This window comes from Stegodyphus dumicola, chromosome 4 (assembly GCF_044657685.1).
Source record: "Stegodyphus dumicola isolate Sdum_Otavi_A_Nest chromosome 4, ASM4465768v1".
NCBI classification, from domain to species: domain Eukaryota; kingdom Metazoa; phylum Arthropoda; class Arachnida; order Araneae; family Eresidae; genus Stegodyphus; species Stegodyphus dumicola.
In genome coordinates this window covers 166,570,852-166,591,734 of record NC_140771.1, presented here as the reverse complement: position 1 = coordinate 166,591,734, position 20,883 = coordinate 166,570,852, and the positions used below count along the sequence as shown (strand labels likewise).

The window sequence follows — 20,883 nt, the reverse complement described above, 5'->3', positions numbered from 1 at the left end:
TTAATAAAACATCCTAGAATTGCACAAACTAGGCACCGCGCACTACATTGGCTTTGCCCATGTACACATCGATCTATTTTCACTTAAAAAAATCCTAGAATTGCACAAACTAGGCACCGCGCACAACCTCGGCATAGCGCACTACATTGGCTTTGCCCATGTACACATCGATCGATTTTCACTTAAAAAAACATCCTAGAATTGCACAAAATAGGCACCGCGCACAACCTCGGCATTACGCACTACATTGTCTGTGCCCATGTACATATCGATCTATTTTCACTTAACATCCTAGAATTGCACAAACTAGGCACCGCGCATAACCTCGGCATTGCGCTCTACATTGGCTTTGCCCATGTACACATCGATCTATTTTCACTTAAAAAACATCCAGAATTGCGCAAACTAGGCACCGCGCACAACCTCGGCATTGCGCACTACATTGGCTGTGCCCATGTACACATCGATCTATTTTCACTTAAAAAACATCCTAGGACTGCACAAACTAGGCACCGCGCATAACCTCGGCATTGCGCACTACATTGGCTGTGCCCATGTACACATCGATCTATTTTCACTTAAAAAACATCCTAGGACTGCACAAACTAGGCACCGCGCACAACCTCGGCATTGCGCACTACATTGGCTCTGCCCATGTACACATCGATCTATTTCCACTTAAAAAAACATCCTAGAATTGCACAAACTAGGCATCGCGCGCAACCTCGGCATTGCGCACTACATTGGCTCTGCCCATGTACACATCGATCTATTGTCACTTAAAAAACATCCTAGAATTGCACAAACTAGGCACCATGCACAACCTCGGCATTGCGCACTGAGTTGGCTTTGCCCGTGTATATAGCGATCTCTTTTTACTTAAAAATCAGAAATTGAATAAACTCTGCGTTGCTCATATACTAAGAAATCTGCTTTCACTTAAAAGAAATCGGAGAATTGCACAAATTCGCGCATAAGCAACTCCATTGATTCGCGTTGAAAAAAAAAAAAAAAGTTTCTAGAAAAATTGAGTTTACTACAGGCGAATCAAGATCATAGCCTAATTGATTTCTCAGCCGTACATTTCTTGCAAATACTACCATTTGATGACTTTTTCTGACTAACTAACCAGCATGGTATCTTACATTTTTCACAGAAAACGTTATCCTTCAATAATCGACAGTCCATCAAAAATCCTCTAAAAAGTTCATACTCTATTGTTAATTCATACATAAAATATCTGTTTCCAAAATTTTACGCTTGTTTGACTCCCCCTTAAATTTTCCTTTATAATCGCCTGATACTTAATTACAACATAACTAACAGCAGTTTTAGAGCAAGCAATAACTAAACGCAAAAATATCACCTCAAGTAGCCAAAAATATATATACAAAATAGTATTCACGGTATCTGAGCGTTAAACAATCGCCAATAACAGTGTTACGAATTGTGTATTTAGATATTAATTTTAGTAGAATTCTAATTTAAAATGTTGTATTTCCTCCTGCAACGCAGTGTGAGACAAATTTTAAGAGAAATCTATACCGGAAAAGTAAGAATACAGGGCACGTGCATTAAACTTTGAGTAAACGGATATGTCGGTAATTTGTATTGAAATTGAATAAATGTAACTGACTACTAAATTAGCTGTAACCGTAATTCCATCCTCTTGTTTACATTGCGTTTGGCGAATAGTATGGGTTACCAGATCATATCATTTATCGCCGCTCTTGGCGATATTTTTTTGTTTAAAATTCCGGGTGGGCTATACTAAAGCTGTGCCAAAAGTACTAGCAGAAGAGTTAGGTTTAACCGTGAAACCTGAATTTAAGATTGCTCAATTGCATAAACTGATTACTGAAAGTCCCGATTATGATGAGGAGTTTACTCGAGAACTACTGGCTGCAATTAGAGAAGAAAGGGAACGAAAAGAAGAATGTGAAAGAAAAGAAAGAGAAAGAGAAAAGGAACGTGAAAGAGAAGAAAGAGAAAAAGAACGTGAAAGAGAAGAAAGAGAAAGAAGAGAAGAACGCAAAAGGGAAGAAAGAGAAAAAGAACGCGAAAGAGAAGAAAGAGAAAAGGAACGCGAAAGAGAAGAAAGGGAAAGAAAAGAAGAGCGTGAAAGAGAAGAGCGAATTAGAGCCTTTGAGCTACAGAAACTTCAGTTGGAAGCAATGGCTGCAACAGCACAGCCGGTAGAAACTACGCAGTTACCTGAGCAGCCTTTAAAAATCAGAATTCACGATGTCATGCCACGTTTCAACCCTAAAGAAGATGAAATAAGTTTATTTCTGGTGTTATTTGAGCGTCAAGCTAAAATAATGAATATACCTGCTGAAAATCAAGTGACTCAACTTATTTCATTACTGCCTCCCGACATTGTTCAGCTTATTGCTAGAGAACCAGAAGAGGACGCGAAAAAGTATGAATATGTAAAAACTTTACTGTTACAACGATTTAAATTAAGTGCGGAAAAATTTCGACAACTATTTAATAAACACCAAAAATCTACTGAAAGTACTTGGTATGATTTCTACTATGAATTAAAGAATTATTTAGAAGGATGGCTTAACGGATTAAACATTAAAACTTTTGAACAGCTAAAAGATCTCATGCTGGTTGATCAAATAAAAAAGCGTACCTCTCCTGATTTCAAAGAACATTTTATGGATCAATGGACAACCATCATTTCACCTACTGAAATAGTTAAGAAAATTGAAGATTATGAAGATGTGAGGAAAACAATAAAACCGAAATTTTCTGTCAATCAGACTGAGAAAATTAACAAAGGATCATTTAAACCGCGTTATGATAATTTTGTGAAAAAAAATAGAGCATCCGCCTCATTTTAAGCATTCTGATAAATGGGACGATTCAAATTACCAGAAAGATCACCGACAAAGAAGTCAATTTCAAAACAAGAACCAAGAAAATTTATATGACAAAAAATATCGACCACGTTGTTTCGAGTGTGGGTCATACGAACATTTTAAGCCTCAGTGCCCTCGCTTAAAACCAAATGAAAAGATAAATTGCGTATTTTCGAATGATGATTTATTAAAGACGTATACAATTAACGGTTTAGTTAATGGGTATGAAATGCCTATTCTTCGAGACACAGGAGCCACAGTAGATGTTATTTCTCGAAAATACATAGATAAAGCAAAAATGATTGGAGAACATGTCTGGGTACAATATCTCTTAAATGACCATTTAGTGTGTCTACCGTTAGCTGAAGTTGAAATTAATTGTGAACTTGGTCACATAAAAACAAAGGCAGCTGTTGTTACAAATGATCCAGGCAGATATGTATTGGGTAACAAAACTGCTCAGTTGTTCAAAGATAAACAGATCTTAAATTTAGAAAGGATAAATGCGGTTTTGACACGACCTCAAGTAAAACGATCTCGTGAAGAAGATCGAAGTAGAGACACTAAAATGGGGAAAAAAGAACTGTCTGTTATTGAGTCTGACGAAGATATTTTACCCCAAGCTTATGAGAAAGACAAGGAAATTAAGAAAATAATTAATGCTAATTCAAAGGAATTAATTGAATCTCAGCATCAAAGCAGAGATCTAATCTCAATGCTTAGCGAAGCTAAAAGTGAAAATTTCGGAAATTATTTCAAAAAGAAATTAGATAAAAATGGAAATGAAAGGGAAGTAATTGTTATTCTTGAAAAATGTATAGATCAAATGCAGAACTACACAACTTTGATTCAGAACCAAACAAATAATAGTACTAAGACTCAGGGTAATTTGGTCAATACTCACCCTCCTAAAAGTCAGGCTTCTGTCAATGTTTCACGGAAATCTGACAAACAATCTAAGCTTTCATCTCTTGATGAGAAAGCTGAAGTTATTTATATGGAAGTTGACTCACTTATTTACCTGGTGATTCATCTTCTATGAATAATGTGTGTGATTATTCCTCTACAAGTTCCCCAGTTCCTTCTTCTCCAAAAAGCAAAGATGTGTTTGACAGTTTGTTAACAGAAGATCAAAGAACTTCTGATTAAAGAACTCATGAAGGTGCTTCTAAAGCTAAGAAATTAAAAATATGTTCAGAATCTACGCACAGGTCAGAAAACTTAGCAAAGAGGCACGTACATGATAAAGGATACTCAAAGTTGCCACATTCAATGAGAGTGCAAGCAGCAGATAAGAACAAAAGTTCATCTCGCAAAGAGAAAAAACTATCTGACAAGAAAGAACTGACAAAATTAAACGATTCTCAGTTAAAACCTCTAGATGAATTGCCAAGTTCTGGAGTTGAGATGCAAGTCAAAGAGAAGTTTTTAAAGAAACTAAACAGACAAGAGCGAGTTATTGAAGAAGCAAAACTGCCACAAAAGCCTTTGTCACACTCACCTGATTTCAATAAGGAGTTTATTTTGCAAATTGATGTTTCAGACCCTGGTATGGGTGTCATTTTAGCTCAAAAAGATGAACGAGACAATGAACATCTAGTACTATACCTCAGTAAGAAGTTACAGAAACTGAAAAAAGTACTCTACCACAGAAAAAGAATGCGCCGCCATAATATTTGCTGTAAAGAAACTTCAATGTTATTTAGACGGGCATACTAAATTCCTCATCATGACCGATCATAATCCCTTAGTTTGGCTCAAAAATAATGTGAGTTTAAATCCACGATTTATGAGATGTTCACTGGTACTACAACCCTACAATTACACGATCGTTCATCGAAGTGGTAAAAATCATAAAATTGTAGAACGCATTAAGTCGTACTCCCTGGCCTGATTAAATAATTTGTTTCTCTATGTAGATAAAAAAAAAAAAATATTTTGTTCCTTCCTCTCATCCTCAGTGTATCTTATTATGTTATATCTCGTATTTCAATTCTGTATTGTGCTGATATTGTTGTTTTGAAAAAAAAAAAAAAAGTTAACTTTAATTTATAAAAATATAAATTAAAGTTTATCTGGTGGGGGGAGAGGTTGTAATATCTTGTTATTTAATAAATAAGTATAATTATTGTTGAAGTGGCAACGCCATATTTGTATCAAACCGTTACTCAGCAACGAGAGATATTGTTAAAAAAAAGATTAGTATTCTGAAGATTTTGCCAGCTAGGAGTAGTGTTAAAATTTTGCCACTTAATTGTATGAAATTTGTCTATCACTGTGAACTAGAAATAAAATATATGTTCTACTAAGAAGATTGTCTGTTTTGTAAATTATGCAAAATACATTACAGTATGTCTACCGCAAATGTAAAATTTGAGTTACATCTGGTGAAGCCCCGTTTTTCGCGCATTTATTGATATCCAAGATAGAACATTACTTTGCGTTACACATAAGTATGGCATGACACATAAATATGAGATACACCATAAATGTGAAAAGATGCAGTTGTTTTAAAAAGTGCAAGTTCTCTATACTGTTTTGTGCATTGTAAGTCATACTGAAGCCTTTTGCTTTTGGAATCCTAAAGCAAAAATTAATAATTTGTACTATGCGATTGCATTTAGTTTCTTCTTGCATAAATGCAAAATCTCATTTATAACCAGAGAAGAGGATTATATGTTCAAATGCTTACCATACGTCTAAGTAAAGTGAATTATATTTTTGTTTTTTTCTAATCTTCTTGATTTTGCAATTACGTCAACGAATTGTATCGTGGCCAAAATGAAAGAGTTCCTTGAATACGGACTCAAAGCTATGGCAGCTGGCTCCACTGCCACTATGGCAACAGAACAGTAAATCTATTATCAGACAGCTTAATGATTTGGAATCCAAAAATATTCTTATCCCACATTTTTTCTGTTCGTATAATATATAATTATTATGGAAATTTAAAAAAATTTCCAAATTCTGCCAAAAGAGTTCCTTTAAAATTCGAATAACCCAGACATTATATATATACACACGCATACATAAAGTGCACGAAAGTGCACACACAGGAAACTTTATTTTTTCTTTAGTAATATTTGTAACTACTATTTTCATTATGGAAGTCTCATATTTCAAGGTAGTTTGTTTTTAGTTAATTTTATTTCATTTATTTAAAAACGCTATCTGCTCGAGGTACAGATGTGTTCGTGGAATGCTTTTTAATTAGTAACTTTGGGAAAGATCTTTAAGCTTATTCCCGTTAACATGAGGAAATCGTGAAAGGGATCACCTAAGCAACACTTTTGTCAAGATTCGAACTCGGGGCGCACTGCTAACTTCCAGCGATCTTAGTGGGCAAGTACATTTTAAGACTGTGGTTTGAATGCAGACAGATTTAATGGAAAATGAAACAGCTTAAGTTCTCTTGAGCAGCAAAAATCTTTCTAGACTTATAGAACTGCAAACCCTACAGACACTTTCTGTACCGAAAAACAGGATTCTACAGAGCAAAAAAAGGGATTTTATTCACGTATTAAAACATTAATATATGCTTTCAAGTACTAAAATCTTCTGAGCAAAATTTAATTAGTAGAAACACCAGACGCAAAAGTATAATAATAAAAAGAAGCTCAAAATTTATGATTGATTCTTAAATTATGTAAAAAAAAAAAAGACTCCGAGCAAAATATTACAGATAAAATCTATATCTGCGGGAATAAGAAACTAACATTAAATGTTGCTTACAAGTCAGAAAAAAAAAGAAATAACTGAAATATTCTATCAGTTATCTTCTATGGAAAGGATTAAAACGGTGTAAAGTGTGCGCAGGTCTCAAAGTTTTTTTCATCTAAATACGCGAAAAGAAAAATTAAAGCTTCATATCCTTTATCGATCAAACTTCAACCAATTCAACGACAAAATAAATTTATGGAAGCGGTCATACAAGAGGATGGGCACGGTATTTAATTTATACCCGAACCTCCACCAGGGCTGCAAGAGCGGGAGCTAAGCTACCACCCTCTCTAGGCGACTCGAATTTAACGAGCAGACGACGCTGAGGCAGACACAACGACTGACACAAATTCCCCTTCCTCTTCGAAAGGACTTTTCCCTGTATCTGAAGAAAAAAGCAAGAACGCTGTATTGCATCACTGTAACTACATTTCAATGACTGTTCCGCTCTTTTTTCGCATGTTAGTTTTGTTTGTTTTTAAGTTTCATGAGAATTCTGGATACGGTTACTACAGCGATAGTAATCCTGGAAAAGTTGGTAAACTTTTGCTTATCCTCGTGGACGGTTGTCGATGGGATTACCCGGATCAGGATACGGCCGCCCTTCCGGGATTCAGAAAACTAGCAGAGAACGGCGTACGTGCTCCGTACGTAACACCCATTTTCCCGTCCAATTCTTATCCAAACTGGTACGCCCTGGTCACTGGTAAGTGGAATTACTTTTCATAGAATATTCTTCTTTCTTAGAGAATGCAGAGTGCATAGATTATTAATTTAACTTAATTGCGTTTCATTTTAACGAACTGAATGAAATAAATATGTGGAATTCCTCCTGAGAAAATTAATTGCATTCCTGAGAAGCTCGACCAAAATCTGTTGTTTCTCATATTTAATATAAAAATAATTTTCACATATTTAAAATTAATGTGCTTAGTAAGTTTTAAGTTCGTTGTGAATATTTTAGTAAGCGATAGGCAGAATAATTTCTACTTTAGTATAAGATAATTTCAATGTATAGCATTTGCAGGAAAACTACTTATTTGCAATTTAACAAGAATTTCTGAGCGACAAATATCACAAAAACATTATATTTAGGACTTTTAAAAGAAGAAATATAAGTTTTTACGCACTAAGTTATTTTGGTTTTTTTTTACCTTTTTATTTCAAAACTTAGCAGAAAAGAAACTTCTAAAAATTAGATTAAAAGAATAAATGTTTTGGCTCCTAGATGCTTAAGTAACAGAACATTTAAAGAATTCAGTATGGAAAGCTAATGCCAATATTTGAAATACTATACGAAGACATCAAATTGTCACGGTTCTCCCAAAATTTTAAAGGCATTTTCTGTGATGGAAGTTATAATCTCTTAGCTAATACTTCGTTCAAAAAAAATTAAGAAATGTTAAATATACCGGAATGATCATATATAAGATACAAACTTTGAAAAATCGAGTATTGGATAAATCAAGTATAGGTGCTTTCGTACTGAAAAAGTTTATGTTCTTAAATATTTACTCAAAAACACTTTTAAGGCCGTGCTGAGGTTTTAAAAAAGTTTGAAAGGTAAGATTAAAAATTAAAACGGTAGTGGGACATAAGCAGACTAAGCTTAAATTAAGACTAAGCATTATGAAATTTTTAGTATGTCAGAAATTTTTGTCATGAAAGTATTTTTATTATTATACTAATTTAATATTTAAGGAAAGTGTACGAAATACCATCTATACTTAGAAACGCCACTTGACAGACTAAAGGCGTCTTCTCGATACTAGCGGAGCTATATACCACACCAAGAAATTTAGGTTCGAATCCCGAGTGTGTTTGAGATGTTTGTTTATATAATTAAGATAATCATAATTACATGGAGTATGGGTGTGTGAAATCTGGTAGTAAAATATTCTCTCATAACAATGTATCAGTATAAAGAAGTTGAGTTGAAATTGGAGAGTGGGTTTAATGGCTTCGGGCCTTGGGTTATAAATATCATATGCTGGGTTATAAATATTATATATATTCACTTGCCGAGTTTTACATTTGCTCATGCAGATTTCTTCATATACTTCATTTACTGGTTTTCTACACGTGAAGTAAGAGGAATAACAAGATAATAATAAAAAAGGGTGCATAAATTAATTGATTTATATTTAAGCACAGAATGAAACAACAAGCAAAGGATGAAACAATATTTATATAGAATTGGGATAACTCAATTGCTTAACTGGAACAATAGAGTTGCTTAATAAAATATTATTGACAGAGATACATTTAATTATAAGTAAAAACTTCAATGAAATCATGCTACTGAAAATTACGAATGTCATATAAAAGCATTAAACATTTACGCAACGGCTAATATTTTATATCCTTCAAGCTGAAAATAAATTAAAATGGTAAATGACCAACTTTGACTTTAAAAAATCATTATGTAGTAAATACAGTATTGCTTGATTTCTGTCTGAATCCATTCAACATTAAAAGAGAAGAACGCATTTCATTACTTACACCATAAATATTTTTATTGTCTAATGATGTATTATGCTGATTTCGGCAAAGCTTTAAACGTCTTAGCTAATAAAAAGGGAATGATTTTCAGAAAGATTTCGACTACTCAAATTCGTAATGTAAATTTCTTTTTTTTTTAAATTCCTTTTATGAAAAGTAATTTGAAGTAAATTTTGTTTAATTAATTTTTTTCCTTAGAAATAAATTACTCATTGTAAAGATTTCAGGAAAAAAATTAATTCGGTTGTTTTCTATAATTTTGCGTTAATTCTTAAATTATGCCTAAGCCTTTCAAGTGAAATGCAAAGACAAAGAACAGAATAAAATTCCTTTTTCTGTCCGTATTTATTGTTCAATTTATTTTTCCTTGTGTAGTCAAAATACGTAGAAGATTTAATGGAATTTTTTCCTAAGATTTTAGATATTTATCAACACTAATTCGTGATGTGAATTTTAATTTTATTTTGTAATTCGTTTATAAAAATAATTTTAAGTAAATTTTGATAGATAGAAAACAATTTTTTTTATCTGAGAAACAAAAAATCCTGTGTAATATTCGCAGTAAAAAATTCAAGTTCAATTAATTTAAAAAATCTTGCATTACTAGTAAAATTATTCTTGCAGCAGAAATGCAAAGACAGAGGGAAAAAATAATTTTTTATCAATAATTGCCGTTAAGTTTATTTTTTATTCAAAATAAGTTACAGCTGAATAAATTAACCTCACATAGTGTTCTAATAATTACAAATATTCTTTTACTAATACATTACAAATATACTTTTACTTTTATCTCAGGATTACTTATGCAAAAGGAATCTTTAGCTAATGCATATTTTTCGAAAGAAATCTTAGAAGTGCGAAAATAGATTATAAACATTTAGTAGAAAGCTTTCATTTTCACGTTAACAGATGAAAGATTCTAATTCAGAAGACAAACAACAAAAATCAATGAAATAGATGAAAGATTTTTTGATATATGCGAAACATATGCTATATCATCTACTTTGTATCTTTGAAATTTCTGATGCTAATAGATCAACGAAAGCTCTACGTGTTAAACATTTAAGAATAGTTTTACCCAATACAAATTGCGTGAAATGCTTCTATTTGACTAATAGAAACGAATCGAATTTCATGTCTTCTGCACTATTATTTAACTCAAGTTTAAAAGCTCTGGCTAGCATAGTCATTGTTTAACTGCTTAATATTTCTCTGAATGGAGTTTGTTAAATTTTTTATACTTTTAATAGACACAGAATTCAGATAATTCTCAAAATATCGGTGGAAAGAAGAATTCTGACAAATGAGTTGTCAAAGCAGATTATGTCTTTCCTATTTAAGCCTAATTATTGTAGTATCTATTAAATCTAATCAGGTATAAAAATTAACCATAAAATCAATTGTAAATCTGGTTGTAACAAAATATTATAAGGGGAATTCAGAACTCATGGCACAAATTCAAGGAGTAACTGAGCACACTAGAACAAATATTTTTGCACAGCAATATTATACAGTAAGAATTTTATCGGTATAAGAAAACACAAAGAATGAACTATACCGTCGTCGGGATACAGACCTTACAATTTTAGCCACATATGCTTCAAATTATACCACAAAAGCGCGCAACAAGGAGGAAGATATTACCTCACGTTCTTTCCCCGTTAAAAGACGATTTGTTTAGAGGAAACTCATTTGATAGATTCTGGTAATGTCGATTTATTTTCTCCAATATTATAATTCGGGTACCACTTTTACGTTATTAGAACTTTCGATTAGAGAATGTAGAACGGAATAAGAAACAGGAAAAATCATCTATGCCTTTTCAATGATTCGAACTCAAGACCATCCGATACTATCTGTACGTGCTTCCAATTACATTACGAATATACGCGGTAAGGAGGAAGAAAATACCTTAATGTATATGTGCGCAGTGACGCTTTGAGGCACAAACACAAGGAATAAGATATTGAAAAAAACAAAAATTGCTTACTTACAGTGCTTCTTCGCAGCAATATTAAAAATAATTACATATAAATTATGTTCACCAATAATAATAGTACGCTCTTTGCAGCGTCGGTGGAGTGATTGTTTTGTACTTTTGTAGATCAAGGGGCTGAAGGTGGCCTGTAGCACGACAATATTGTGAATACGAGAGAACACGACATTTGCGACAGTGTTTGGAGATTTTACCAATGTCAAGAATACAGACACGGAATGGCTGTAATGTTAACAGCACAGCAATAATATGACAAGCTGTGAAAGTACTTTCCGAAGAGAAGAACGCCGCACCACAAAATGTTTAAAGGATTATTTCGCAAATTTTTAAAACTGCTAACTTCGTCGTCAGCAGGTAATAAATGTGTTGCCCCATAGCCTGTAACATCCAGACGTGGATGATTTTGTCTTGAACCTTATGTACGACAGACAGGACACAAAGATAAGAGCTACTGACATGTAAGTATGAACGAATCCACCGTTCAGAAATGTTAAACGAAGAACGATTATACCTATTCTGTTTTCAGGGCAATTAATCTTTGAAACGGAAGATCATTCACCGAACCTAAGATTCTGGCAGTTTTTAATACAGCAGATTGTGCAGCACCCATGCTGCATCCCGGATCACGTGCATTGATGAGGCGATGTTTATATACTAAGGTGTAACAATCGTAATTGCCATGTGTGATAAACCTTAAACTTAGATGCTACATATCAATAGGAGATCCAAAAACGATTTTCTGCGAATATATGGGATGGTATTATGAACGACTCCCCGATTAACTTATATGTGCTACCAGAATTGCTTCAAAATACTCCAACTGCAGCTCGTAATTGACTGTGGTGTTAGCATAATGCAAGGAATTGGTTGTGGTGGACTAGATCGTGGGGTATAACAAGCACAGGATCTATAGAAACTCGAATTACTCCTTATGAAAGATATCTTAAACCTACGAGACTCGTTTGATTCTGCTGGTTGGTTCCGAGTCTGTCGAAAATTCCTTGCATGTGTTGTGCAGCTTTTTGCTAATAGTTTTAATCGATTTAATTTGGTATTTAATTTTATTTTGTTTAGCTGATTTAACTTTTGATTAAAAGTGGTTTTTTAATATGTTATTATACTGGATTTGATTTTTGGATTGTTGCAAGAATTTTGTTTAAGAATTAAGGAACTTTGATTTGAGGTGCAATAGATTTATATAATTCGTAATGGTTAATGTTTCATGTTTCTTAGTAATTTTATCTGAAAGCTTATTCTAGCTTAATTTCTTTTGGAAAACATAATTATTATTTTAAGTTGAATCATGCTTTTGAATTAAAAGAATTCACCGAGTTTTTGCTTCACATTTTATTTTTCCCCTCTAATTCTTGTAAAATTTACGTATCATTAGTTTCTAACTCAACTTATATATTTAGACCTATGAGATATTCTATCATTCTGAAAAAGAAAAAAAAAAAAAACTGTCAGACAATTTGAAATTTATTAAAGAATTATTTGATAAAATAATTATTGTAAGTTTTAAGCGCAAAGCTTTTGAATTAAGAGATCTGTGAATTTTTCAGCGCTTCCTTTTATTTGTCCTGAAGTACTTTACCTGTTGTCGAACGATTGGATTGGAGCTTCGAGAAGGGGGCTTTGTTTCTCTTGGGGTGACCTAACATCGAAAGGAATGTGCAGTGATTCGTGATTCGGGCTTTCCGATGCGAGGCTAAAAGTTTCTATACGCTTACCCTGCAAACCCTTCTGAAGGGCGGGCAATATTTGGATTGTCCAGCTAAGTCCCATGTAAAGGTAGAGGGTAGCAGATGGTCAGAAAATCGGGACAAGATCGTGACAACCCAAGTGTCTGACTTAATCTTGCTTTTTTAATGCGAAGACAGACATTTTCTACCAATCTTGGTAGACATCTGGTAGATGACTGGAGCCAACTAACGCTTATTTCTTCTGGAGTGGAGGGCGACATTTGGGGGTTTGGCTTGAGGGCTTGATATACCATGGCTCGTCAGAAGAGAGTGGACTTCGCCGAGCAGCAGTGCGAGAAGGAAGAATTTTGCGGGAAGAGGCTTTTCGAGCAGTTTCGGTGTTGTTTGCCCGATAAGAAGAGAGATGGCAGCGATAATATGGTCTTTGCGTGAGGGCAAGGGTTCTTCGACTTCACTTTCCTAAATCCTTTGAAAGAAAACCTTTTTATTCAGCTTCTTTAGTTTTATTTTTACTTTTTCAGATGCTTTTTCTATTACAATTACTTTGAGATAGCTTCATGAATGGTGACATTTTATAATTACCTTTTTTAAAAACCCGTTTAATTCCGTTCCCGTGTTCCACCCGGTGTAAGTTGGTAAGATGCATGTAATGAATCCTTGAGAAACGTTTCCTCCTTTAAAACGAAAGTAGTTGATAAGATACATGTAATGAATCCTTGAGAAATGTTTCCTCCTTTAAAACGAAAAATCAATTCCTTGGTTTGTGTTAATTTTCGTTCCTTCCTGTGCCAGCGGGGTGGTTTTTCTCTTTTCATTGTATTGATGTATATCAAGTTATTATTTCAGAATTCACTAAGCAAACTATGTAAAAGTCAGAAGTTACTTGAAATTTCCAAAATTCTGGTGGGTATGGTCATTCCGCCTTTACGTTATGAAGGTAATTTTTTTATTATTTGGATTCCCAGCTATTACTTTCAAAAGTTTCAAAAGTACTGAATTATTTGAGATGGCTGTTACCATTATATTTGTTATCATAAAAAAGAAGGTTGTAACTTTTAAATTATCACACAATAAGTAGTATTTTTTTGTTTTCTTTAAATTTGTCTGTTTAGCTTGGAACTTATTAACACATTTGTATGTTTAGTGTGTTTCTCCATACAAGGGTTACTAATTGTTATCACAACTATAAATTTGAAAACAATTTTAGGTTTTGTTCACACACTTGAATTTCAATTGATATAATGATTGCACTATAGCATAATATTTGTATTGTGAAAGGAATTGTACTTATCCATGATTCATGCCATGCATGGTTTTATTTCATTTTTTGTGTGGCCACAACGCATGTCAGCGAGAGAGCCCTGTTTTCCTTAAACACTAAACTTGTTATTTTATGGATGCTTAGAAGCATGCATTACTGTAGCAGGTGTACTGTTAAAGCCAAGCATATATTATTGTTGGTGCTTTGATTAATCATTGTAAACATTTGTAAAAGGAAGCAGTTTTCAACAAGGTTGTAAATAAAAAATTAATGTTTCTTTTCATGACTTATTAATTTTGTTTGTGTCTTAAAGCGTCTGCCCCTCCTTGAACTTGCAGCGCTGTTGATTAGATGTATCTTTGCCTACTCGGCATTCGTAAAATCTTCTTGAGGCGACAGCACACAGCTTGCTTTCGAAGATGCATAATGTTGACCTTCAGCAAACCACCTACTGCCTCCTAAGCCAATCAGTTAAATTTATTTATTATGTTAAAATTATTTTAGAATAGGATGTAGGATAAACCATCGTCTCTTTTGATAGCAGTCATCTAAAAGTAAGTCTTTATAAATATACTTTAATGATTTCCTAACGAAAATTTTAACTTTGTCTTAAAGCGTTCGAAAAATATTAACAGATCCAAATGCGTCTGTATTACGTTATGTTATGTTACCATATATTTTTTCATTTACGTAAGGTATTACCTTTGCACGAGACAAAAGATCTTTAACTTAACTTCCCTGCGTTTTAGCAGACAGCCAGCTTGAACAGTCTTGCACACGACATAACATCTTTAATAACACATCTCGGCCATTTTGCTGCAGATATCACTGTGTACATGTGCAGAATGATCAGGAAACAGTAACCGAGCCCTTTGGAGATGAAAGGCGTGTAGGAACGCGGCGTTCAAAACATGCTGTTTACTGCAATTAGACACTAAGACAAAGTATTTCCTCTGGCGATTAGTCTCCACGGTATCCAACACAGTTTCTTTCATAACGACTGAATGAGTCGATCGTGGCCTGCCCTCAATACTCCTATTGCTTCTTAAATAGCCGCACTCGCACAAATTTTGATGCGGACTTTCAAATAAAGTATGATGTAATTAATGTCTGTCGGGGAAGAGTTCTCGATAAATTCGTTCATCGGCTCATCCATTGCATTCAACTACTCCATACATTAACAGCATGTCTGGTAAGCTCGCCGTTCGCATGTCGTTGCATTCTCATCGTAAACTGGCTACCCCTCGAAAGAGCGCTCTAGTGCAGAGCACCACCTAACGGCGTACGATGACGTTTCCGATCGTGGACTGCTGTGCTCAATAGTTATGATGTGCCCTACTTCTCCTAGAAGTCTGTCGCTAGAATTTTAGACACCCTGTGTATATGTATATATTAATACTATAAATTGAAGCATTATTTCGAATAGTTCATTTCAGATAGTTTGATTTTCGAAATTTTGATTTCAGACTTATTTTAATGCTACATATTTCATTATGAATATCTCTAGGAACCATTAATTTTCTTTACTGCTTGATACGGGTTCTCAGAATCAAACTGTGCATGCGGACCGAATACAGGATCTCAAAATAGCTGATGGACTTTTTTTTTTTTTTTTTTTTTTTTTAGAGCAGAATGAGAGTGAGTTTATATGTATGCATACATGTGTGTGTGCACGTATATGTGCACGCCCATGTTATATATATATATGAATGCACAATATACATTTCTAATTTATGGATATTACGCCTTTATAAACTAATGTTACGCGTGACATGTGTATGTGGTGTGCTCAATGAAGTCTATAATACATTTGGAATTTATATTTTTGAAATTTAATTTGCCTCCTACATGGTTTAATTGAAAATTTATTTCAAGAACATACAGTTGTATTTTAGACAATGCTTCCTCTGTAATTTCTATGTCTCAAGCTTATAATTTTTTCTTTGTCTTTCTAGCTAAAATTATGAGTTTCTTTCTCTTTCTAGCTAAAATTATGAGTTTCTTTCTTTCGGTTAAATTCTTTTTTCTCTTTTCTTTAGGTACCTGATCACTTACAGATACTTATCAGACCATAATAAACAAAAGTGAAGGTAACGCAAAGGAAAGAAAAATAATATATATATTATTTTTATTCCTGAAATCTAAATTTTATTACCTTCAATAAATTTCTGTTGGTTACAATTCACAATTCAAACGTATTGATAAATAAATGTTATATTTTCATGCTAACATTTATTTTAAATAATTAGAATGTTGAATTAACCACCAAGTAACTTTTTTAAACTACTAAAAAAGAAATTACTAAAATTTTGAAGTGGTGGAAAACGAGAGAGTAAATGATCACAACCCACTTTCTTTTATTTGTCAAATTTTCTTCTATGCATATAAGCGATAAGCGACGGAGGACGTGGGCACTGTCCCTTTACCATTTGGGTTAATCAGTACAGCACCACGTCCACCTTTATCTTACATTTCATATTACATTATATATTACGATACATGATTTACACATTGCATTATATACTACATATCAAATTAATACATTATCCTAACATTACATTAACTTCACATCAACTTATTACATTAAAATTCTTTTCTAATAAACCCTATATTGGTACATTATAAAAGGGTTATTTTGCACAGGATTCGCATTAGACACAGGATACGCATTATATTATCATTATACACTGGGTACACATTACATTCGATTAACAAAATTCAAATTGCGTTCTTCATGTCTCGAAAGCGCGACTTAGGATATATATTAGATTTATATATAGCACTATTCTAACATAGGTATTTTGACACAAAATCGGACTTTTTCTGAAATAACATACCAATTTTTTTACATATTTCGATTCTACGACTCAAATTACGCCTAAATATGAAATTTTGTAAAATTTGGAGCGAAATTTACGGAGAAATTCACAAATTTATGTTGGCACTTTTTGTTCAGTTTGCGCCAAGAATAGTTCACTTGGCGAACGTCTTAATATATGGCAACCTTGTTTCCTTTCCGGTGCGAGGAAAAAATGTCACCATCATTCTTTTTTCCAAATAATATTCTTTATATATTTTTTATTATAACTGTTATTATTTTAAGTAATTTTTTCTTTTTCGAATTTCATTTTAATTGTTTAAGTTGCATTTTTTTTCTTCGAATAACTGTTTTAAAAATTTCTATTTACCTATTCAAACTGCGTCAATAACGGTGCAGCGTTTATTTTTTTTTTTTCAAATAGTTTTCTTTATATATATTTATTTGTCATAGTTATTATTTTAGGAAATTTTTAAATTTTTATACTTTTATTTTAATTGTTTGTGTTGCATTGTCTCTTCAGATAATTGTTTTAAATTTTCTATTTATTCCTTCGAACTGAGCATTTTAAATATATTTATTAATATAAATTTCCCAGAATTTGATTTTATTTATTTGAATTGCGTTTCTTTCCGAAGAATATTTTGTAACCCAGACTATGATGCATTTGAAAACTGCATATATTAAAAGAGAAATTACAGTAAAGCACAATTAACACGCCTTTCAATGTTCCGTTCAGAAAAGAAATATATAAATAAGAGAGATGTATAACGGACATTTTAACATAGGATGACTTGCATACACTGCTTTAAACAGTTTAATCATTGTGCCCATTGCTTTACACAGTTTTATCCTACATTTGGTTTCTTAAAATGTTATTCATATTTTAGTCAAATATTTTATTTTTGAAATCGCAAGAATCAAATATCATAAGATTAAAAAGTTTTAAATTTAAAAAAAAAAGTAGAAATATTAAATTTTACGCAAAAATTTATTTTTTCTTTTCTTTTTCTTCAGGCATTCTACTTTATTCTTGCTCTTTTTCTTTAGGCATTCTGCAAGTATATTAAAAAGTATCCAACTTTTCGAAATAATCTTGGTATTTCTGACAATCATTTTAAGTAAAGTTACCGCCTTCCATTTCATAAAGACCCACAAACGGCCGAGCGGTAGAGAATCGTTGAACACTGGTAGTTCACTCCGGGGTTCGAATCCTGGTAAACGGGCTGGTTACATGGGCGTTTTCGTGAATTTTCTCATGTGTACCGTGTATGCTAGCTGGATTCTCTTAGAAAGTTCATCACGAAGTATTTGGTCAGAGCCTTTATCAGTCTTTAGAGGCTAAACATTTTGAAGGTATGAGATGAAAGGAAAGTCTGGTTTCATCAAGAGGTTTTGGTTTATTTAATTATGCCTAAGGGAAGAGATGCCTTCGTGGAGGACTTTCTAAGGGAATCTGGCTCGCATACACGTTACATATGGGGAAAACCATGAAAACGCCCATGCAGACAGCCCGTTCGCGGGATTCGAACCTCGGACCGAACTACCACTGTTCAGCGATTTACCGCTCAGCCGCTGTTTCATCAGGAGGAAAAAAAAAAAACGTCTTTAGGTGACATCCACATACATCACTGGATAAAATCCTGAATTTTCAAGTAATTCGACTGAGAAAATCATGGGATTCTCCATTTATGATACGTTATGATGTTCTATAACGTAATTTAAATTTATACAACCATATAGTCTACAACCAGTCGCTCTTCACTTTAATCTGTAATGATATCGTTTTTGTCTTTTCTGTTAACACAAGCTCAATTGATGCTATTTGGTAGTGGTGGTGTACACGTCCAAGTGTTTTCTCTTTGAACACCTAAATTCTTTGAAGTATCCTGAAGTTATATTCAAAAGCGTCCAACTTTTTGAAACATCTTGGTATGTCTGACAGCCAAATTTCCCTGCAAATTTTTACTTACTTTTCTCCCTAATTTTCTTCTTTCCTTCTACAGTTATTTTCAGTGCTCACACAAAAAATTAAGATTTTTCGATTCCTAGACTTCCATAAATTTGGCATTCTTGTCAATTTTTTTAAAATATCAATTACATCAACTGCGTTTCAGCTGATGACAGCTTTTAATTTTCTAGACATTTTAACTATAAACAAAGTATAGAGCAAAGTCCAAAGCCTAAATATTTTAATTAAAAGATTTTTGCTAAATGACAAAGAAATAAAACAGTCCAGCAGGGTTTATTCTGTACCACCGAGTGACCCGATTCTTATATCGGCTGAAACAATCTAAATCATATTAAAGATCATGTTTTTTATACAATCTATAACGCGAGAGAAAAATTAGCTTCTTAAAACATTCTTTCTAAGAGGATTAATATAAAATATTATATTTAAATATATATATTTTTAAAGCTGGGACTTGAAACAAACTGTCAGACTTTTAAAGTTTAATTTACATGGTGGTTATAATTAAAGTTCCAATTTGAAATGGTCATAAAAGGAAAACTACTGGACCAAATGTTATCAAACTTGGGAATCGTGTAAAGGAGGTTATGGGAATTTATTTTCCGCGGGAAAAAAAAAAGAGTTCAAAAACTCACCACCAGTGGAAAAATGGCGCTGTATACAATATTGTAAATGAAATAAGACATGAAAACATCTGTTTAAAATGTGTTTAATAGTTTCCGAAACGTGTTACAAAGCATGTTCAATGTAGCGTCCAGCATTTTCCGAGAGCAAGTTAAATCCTGTTACTGCATTCTTAACAGCAGTTCTTAGCATATCAGGAGGAATGTTACGGACATTTCTCATTTCTGCCAAATTGTTTAAAATATCACCATAAACAGTGCTTTTGAGATAACCCCATAGCCAAAAGTCACAGAGATTGAGTTCTAGTGGGAAGAGGGGAATTATCGGCCTATAAGACGTTCATTCGTGAAATGTTGCCTAAGTAACTGTGCGACACACGTGATGTGGGGCCCAGCCCTGCGTAAAAATCGTAGCATCTAAAATGCCATGTTACTGCAGTTCCATGCAGTTCATGTATCACGAAACATTTTAACATTGACTCTAAGTGAGCTGCAATCACAGTGGTCCAGCTGTCGCCTGCTCTTCAGAGAAAAACGGTTCAGTTATAAAACTAGCTGTCATTCGACACTAAACGGTGTGGAATGACTGCTATGCAATCGAATGCAGTAGGAGAATGCAATGGAACTAGATAGATAATATGAGAGATTTCTTTGGCCCAAATCGATTAAAAGCGTTTTGAATCAGTATCTTCATGTTTTAGTGCCGAATTCAGGCTTCAAAAATTACAAATTGGCGATCTGTAAGAAAACGAATTCCAGATCGTACGCACTTGGGCGAGTGATTTGCGATCTCATGTTTTCTAATCGCTAATTCGTGGTTTTCACGGACGAATTTCTCACTTACACGGATGGCGCACTCGACTTTTATCGAATTGAACGCTTTTAAATGGTAATTTGCCTACTTCAAAGTTTCTTAAGGGTATGCAACATGTTAAACCCGTGTAACAAAAGGTTAAGTTAGATTCCGACCCATATTTCATTTAACAATATTGCATACAACGCCATTTTCTCCCTGGTGGTGAGGTTTCCAACTTCCTTTTTTTCGCGGAAAATAAATTCCCATGACCTCCTTTACACGATTACCAAGTTTGATAACATTTGATCCAGTGGTTTTCCTTTTATGACCGTTTCAGTGTGGAACTTTAATTATAACCACTCTGTATATTATTAAATTTTAATTTGAAGCTATGCGTTATATGTATACCAAGCGTAAATTTTTCGCTTTTATGGAAAAATAAAGAATCAAAGCAAATAAACTTAGGGTAATGGACCAAAACTGAAAAAATTTCCCCTCCCTCCGAAAATAAAATGAAACTTCGACCTTGAATTTATTGGATTATCGAAATATTTAATTTGACTTATCTTCTAAGTCCTAGTTCCGACAACAATTCCGTCAAAACTTCCGAATTACTTAAGCT

General features: G+C 33.4%; 1 protein-coding gene across 1 annotated transcript in view; it reads left to right on the top strand.

The window, feature by feature from the left end:
• The first annotated feature begins 6,910 nt into the window (after window positions 1-6,910).
• The window catches only part of LOC118187956 (glycerophosphocholine cholinephosphodiesterase ENPP6-like), a 342,688-nt gene continuing 328,715 nt past the window's right edge, over window positions 6,911-20,883 (top strand). The window contains exon 1 of the mRNA XM_085815739.1: window positions 6,911-7,296. Within this exon, the coding sequence (XP_085671865.1) occupies window positions 7,026-7,296 (271 nt within the window). The 5' untranslated portion in view covers window positions 6,911-7,025. The remainder of the gene's footprint in view (window positions 7,297-20,883) is intronic.